This window comes from Limulus polyphemus, unplaced genomic scaffold (genome assembly GCF_000517525.1).
Source record: "Limulus polyphemus unplaced genomic scaffold, Limulus_polyphemus-2.1.2 Scaffold378, whole genome shotgun sequence".
Classification (NCBI taxonomy): Eukaryota; Metazoa; Arthropoda; class Merostomata; order Xiphosura; family Limulidae; genus Limulus; species Limulus polyphemus.
In genome coordinates this window covers 204,841-210,184 of record NW_013665988.1, presented here as the reverse complement: position 1 = coordinate 210,184, position 5,344 = coordinate 204,841, and the positions used below count along the sequence as shown (strand labels likewise).

The following is a 5,344-nucleotide window of genomic DNA, read 5'->3' as shown; positions in this document are numbered from 1 at the left end:
TTGTATCGCTGAAGTTCCTCGGAAAGGATTTCTACCGGAAATTAACAAACAAGCAGATACGTAACAATATTTAATGTTAGTCATTGTACTATTAGCGAGGTATTTTCCATTGAAACATCATTTGTAAATGTAGGCCAATAAGTCACAACAGTATACAAGTAAAGGCAACTTGTAGAAATGTTAAGGAAGAAATAAACTAATTTATCATTATGTGTACTGGACTTCAAACTATTTTCACCAAATAATTTTAAAAATTCCACCCAATAAAAGAAGAATGTTACAACACACCCTTACAGTTGAAATGCAATAAAATAATGACTACTTGTCTCATTTGTCAAACATGTAAATGTGCTACTGTTTCGATGCATTTGATCATTACTTATGTTTGTGTTCTTTATATGGTCTCAGTTTACATTAGGCCTAGGGCATTGATAAATATTTCTTACTCAGTGAAATAAAATGTTATGCAAGTCAGAAAATGTGGTAATGGTTATTTTTCATTATAACCTAAGGATATTCAAAATTGTTATGTGTATGATATTTTAAGTTATGCCACCAGATGGGGTTTCATTCTTATGCAGTTTATGCCAGATAAATAGTAAATATATATATATATATGTAGAATTAATTTGGATATGGATTGGCCTTGTGGTAGAGCTCTAGATTTCAAAGTTAGTGAGCTAGGTATGAATCTGTGTGATACCACAAAATATTCCCCACATTTTAAGCTGTGGGTACATTATAAAAAAAGGTCAGTACCTTAACATAGATGGTGGGTGGTAGGATGCTATTGACTTGCTTCTTTCCATCTGGTCAGTAGTTCAAAATTAAGGGCAGCGGTGGATAGCCTTAGTATCTTTTGCCAAAAATATAAAAAAACAAGTAAATAATGACATTGAAAAGTAGTCTAGAGTAGAAATTTATTATATTAAATAACTGAGTATATAAGTTGTATGATGCTGTAAAGTTGAATATACCTTATAAGTGGGTCATAACAGAAAGAAAAGAATGCTAAAATTTGGCTCTGCATTCTGCTGTAAATAGCCATCAGCAACTGTTTTCAGTGAGGTTTATGAATTTGTAGAATGTATACATGTAATATAAACTTTTAAATAAGAAAAGCATGAGTGCAGGTATTTATTTTCCTTGAAGCATATGACGTTGTAGAGGCAGGAAGTACGTGTTTGTGGATCTCGTCTTGCAGCACAGTAAAAAAAAAAAAGTCACAATATATTGAGGAAATCTAATATTAATACCATATTTTACTCTTCAATGGTATATTTGAAACAAAAAATACTTTTAAAGATTATGTGTTAATATCAAGAACAGAAGTTATTATATTCAGAAATAACAACTTTTTTATGTTCTTAAACGTGCATTTCACAAGATATTGAGCATTGATATATATACTCTGACTGGCTGCTTTATTGGGAATCCCCATAACACATTTATGGAATATCCCATCTATTTGCATATAAAAAGCAGACATATTGTTTTGTGTATCAGGTGAAAGTTTGAGTCCCTTAAAATATAGTCATGTAATAGTTAGACTACAAGACAATGAGTAAGAGAAAGAATGTCTCCAACTTTTGAAGGGTGTGATAGCAGGTGCCTGTTTAGCAAGAATGTTATAATCAAAGACTATTTCTTTGACTGGCTTCTCCAAGAATATGTCATCAGACTATACCAACTGTGGCAATCATTAAGGATATGTCTGTCATTAAGAAAACTGTAGCTGTCAACCACTGGTCACTGGTGACTGACTAAGGAAAAGATGATTAAGATTGGTTTATAAAGTGCATTGGTATTAAACTTTGTCCCATTTACCAACTTTTCAGCAGTGGTCAGAATTCAACTATCCCTAAATACACCATGCAAAGAAAAGTATAAAACTGGAATATCTTTTATGCAAATAGGAAAGCAAGAATTCAGTGATTCTCTAGTACAAACATTGTGAACAGTTAATCAGTGGAAGTGTATGATATGGTCAGGTAAATCATGGTTTACCCATTTCTGTGTTGCTGATAGAGTATTATGACATTTCTATTGACAATTCAAACTGCAAAAGATGATTTAACGATTTTCAAATAGCTACCTTCAAATATCTAGAGAGAGAATATATTGACACACATACAGATTTATAAATAAATATTTGAAAGGTTCACACATAGTATTGATTATCTATAATGTATACACAAAATTTAACTTTGTGAACTAATTTTCAAGTGTATGTGTATAGGAATATTGTATATATATATATCTGGTAGGTAGATATCAAGCTAATGTTTGAATAAAACTTGTTTCATAATGTGACAGAGCTATTAATGATTTATATAAGAGCTATACAGGACATAACCTCTTATCCATTTCATTAATGCCTGAGTAAGTATTATTTACTCCTTTTGTACAAAGTGAACATAGTTTGTGAAAGTATAATTAAAAAGGTTCACAATTTTGAGAGAATTATTTAATACAAGTTCATAGATTTTTATTTCTAATTCTCATAAACATATATTACCATGTGAATCAACTATCAGCTTGTAGAGTAGGTATAAGATATTTAGAAATTTTTTTGTTCTTAATGATGAATCTCAAAGAATTATTGTGAAAGTTCACATTTGGAAGGGCAGCAAAGATATGTTGTTCATATATGATTCTCAAAATGTATGTTCCGAACTATAACTATCATTGATAAGTCATGAGCTCTATGAATATGTGATTTTGTATTTTAGGCTTGTTCTCTTTGATGTTACAATGCTAAACTAGTAGCATTAACTATTTTCTAATTTTACATTGTTAGTTATTATTTTGTTTTATATTTTTTCTAAGTGATCTGAATTTGTTTTGTTTTCTTATAGGGAGTCATAGAAGTTGCTGTTGAGAAGACTGTTTTGAAGGACACAAACTCAGGATGGTGTTAAAATGTTAAAAAATTAATTAAGTTTAATAATACATCTTCTCTTCAAATGGAGGTTTGAAAGCTCTAGTCGTTTTATTGTGTTGGTGTATGTTTGTTACTCTAATGACTTTGGAAAAGTTAAAATAATGGGTAACTTCTGAATGTGTAAATATTTGTGAAAAATTGTGATTTATAAAGATATAGGTATCAATTGAGAAAAAAATGCTACGTGGAAGAATACGTTTACACACCTGCAAGATTGTTTTAGCAACCTCTCTTGTATGGTTTCTCTTGGGAGTGTGTCTGTTAATGTACTACACTGAGTGTATTGGTACATCTTGTGAACGTGGCAACAAGTTACGAGGAATAGTTTACAGTGGAAACCGTGTTCCATTTGTCAAATCACCAAATTCACCAGCAGGAGAGTTCAGGAGTTGGGAACATCCCGGTAAGGTATTTTATATTTTCAGTGAATTAAAATGAATTAAACACCTAGGTATGTTTTGTCATAACTGGAAATATTTGTTATTTTTTTAATGACTGTAGAAAAAAGTATGTAATTGTTTAAACATGTTCCTCTTCTTAAGCAATATAATAAACATACATTCTTTTCTACTCACATCTATGTTTAATAAGATCAATTTCTTTAATCTAAAAAAATACTGAAATAAGAATTAGATATCACATTGCAGTTATTACTCATATCTTGCACATTTTGACAATTTTCTGTACTTTGATCAAAAACACTTAAAGGGCCAATCCTATAATCTGGAAAAATTGTGTACAGAAAAGATTAAAATATACTTCATGATAACTTATGTTTGCCCATAATATTATTACAGACTGTAAAATGTTTTAGCATATTTACTTACATGTGAAAGTGAAAATAATTCTGATTGTTCTACTTTACTAATGTGGTGCTGAGTGAGAGAGATGTTGACTCTAAATGCTACTTATAAAAAAGGTTATGCATTGCATGTGGTATGTTAATGGTTGATTTGGCATTCAATTATAAATTTGAGCACCATGCTAGTAATGAGTGATGTGTTCTGTAGAACTGTATGTACCTAATAAGCAGGTATGGTGTCATCTACTTTGTACTACCTATGAGTTTTGAAAGTGCCATAAAATTTTGATAAAAGTAGCCTGAGTATAAACAGATGGTTGAGAAAGTACTTATTATACAATATGGGAATAACGTCAAAGAGTGGGTGTGGTAATTTTTCTTTTTTACGTGATTCTGATGTGAACCCAAGATCTCTCTCACACCATGTGAGTGCTTTACCAGATGAGCTAAAGGGTTAACCAAGTGGTAACTGTTAGTAAAGGCACTTCTTAACAATGCAAGCTACTATTAGTGGAACAACTTTATCTACAAGTAGACGTGACACTTGCATTTTCTATAATTATAAAGTGTTCTATTATTGTTCCCAGTTTTACAGAAGAATCCATCTAATTGGCCTGGAGAGAATGGAAAAGCAGTGATCATTCCTAAAGAGAAGGAGTCTTTAAAAATGGAAAAATTCAAGCTTAATCAGTTCAATTTACTGGCTAGTGATCGAATATCTCTCAATAGATCTCTCCCTGATTTTCGAATGGAGGGGTAAGGCTTGTTTTTTAAGGTTTAAAAATATATAAATAAGCCAGTTAAGAGCTAGACTGTAGCTTAAATCATGTGACAATTTACATGTTTAACAAGCATTATATTAAGCACATACATTGGAAACAAAATACTTGGTTTCTTGTGTTGTGAAATTATTATAGGTTATTACCTATTTGCTATTAAAGATATTTATTAATGTTCAGAAACTGTAGACAAAGAGCTACTGAATGGAGGTTTTTAACGTGAATCTACATTTAAGAATATTGATATTTCATGTAAAAGATGATTTCTTAACTAGTGAATGGCTGACACAAATTATTGCATTTCTTGGGACCTACACATTGATTAATATGGATATGGCATGATGAGAAACATGAAGCCTAACTAAAGGGATATTTTTGGATATGGAAGAAAATAAACAGAAAGTAGCCCAGTTTAAAAATACTGTATTTCTCTACAGTAATATAGTGGATAAAACAAATCAGTTTAAGCAGTAGTAGATCAATCATAAAATATTTAAAATAAATTGTAATTATAATATTAATAATAAAAATGTGCATTGACTTCTCAGGTGTAAAAATAAGGTATACCCCGATAAACTGCCAACAACAAGCATTGTAATTGTATTTCACAATGAAGCCTGGTCCACCTTGTTACGTACTGTTCAAAGCATCATTCGTACATCTCCAAGAGCACTGTTGGAAGAAATTATTCTAGTTGATGATGAGAGTGAACGTGGTAAGTTGCACATTTTTTCAATTTTGTGTCCTGACAACTCCAAGAGTTATTAAAGTGCTTAGGATTTTTAAAATATAAATATATATATATATATATATATATAT

The 5,344-nt window shown here is 30.7% G+C and overlaps 1 protein-coding gene across 3 annotated transcripts in view; it reads left to right on the top strand.

Annotated features, from left to right (window-relative positions):
- The window catches only part of LOC106457827 (polypeptide N-acetylgalactosaminyltransferase 13-like), a 54,029-nt gene that overhangs the window by 19,306 nt on the left and 29,379 nt on the right, over positions 1–5,344 (top strand). For all 3 annotated transcript variants that reach the window (XM_013917277.2, XM_022383869.1, XM_022383870.1), the window contains exons 2-4: positions 2,859–3,347; positions 4,334–4,502; positions 5,074–5,240. In XM_013917277.2, the coding sequence (XP_013772731.1) occupies positions 3,122–3,347; positions 4,334–4,502; positions 5,074–5,240 (562 nt within the window). In that variant the 5' untranslated portion in view covers positions 2,859–3,121. The remainder of the gene's footprint in view (positions 1–2,858; positions 3,348–4,333; positions 4,503–5,073; positions 5,241–5,344) is intronic.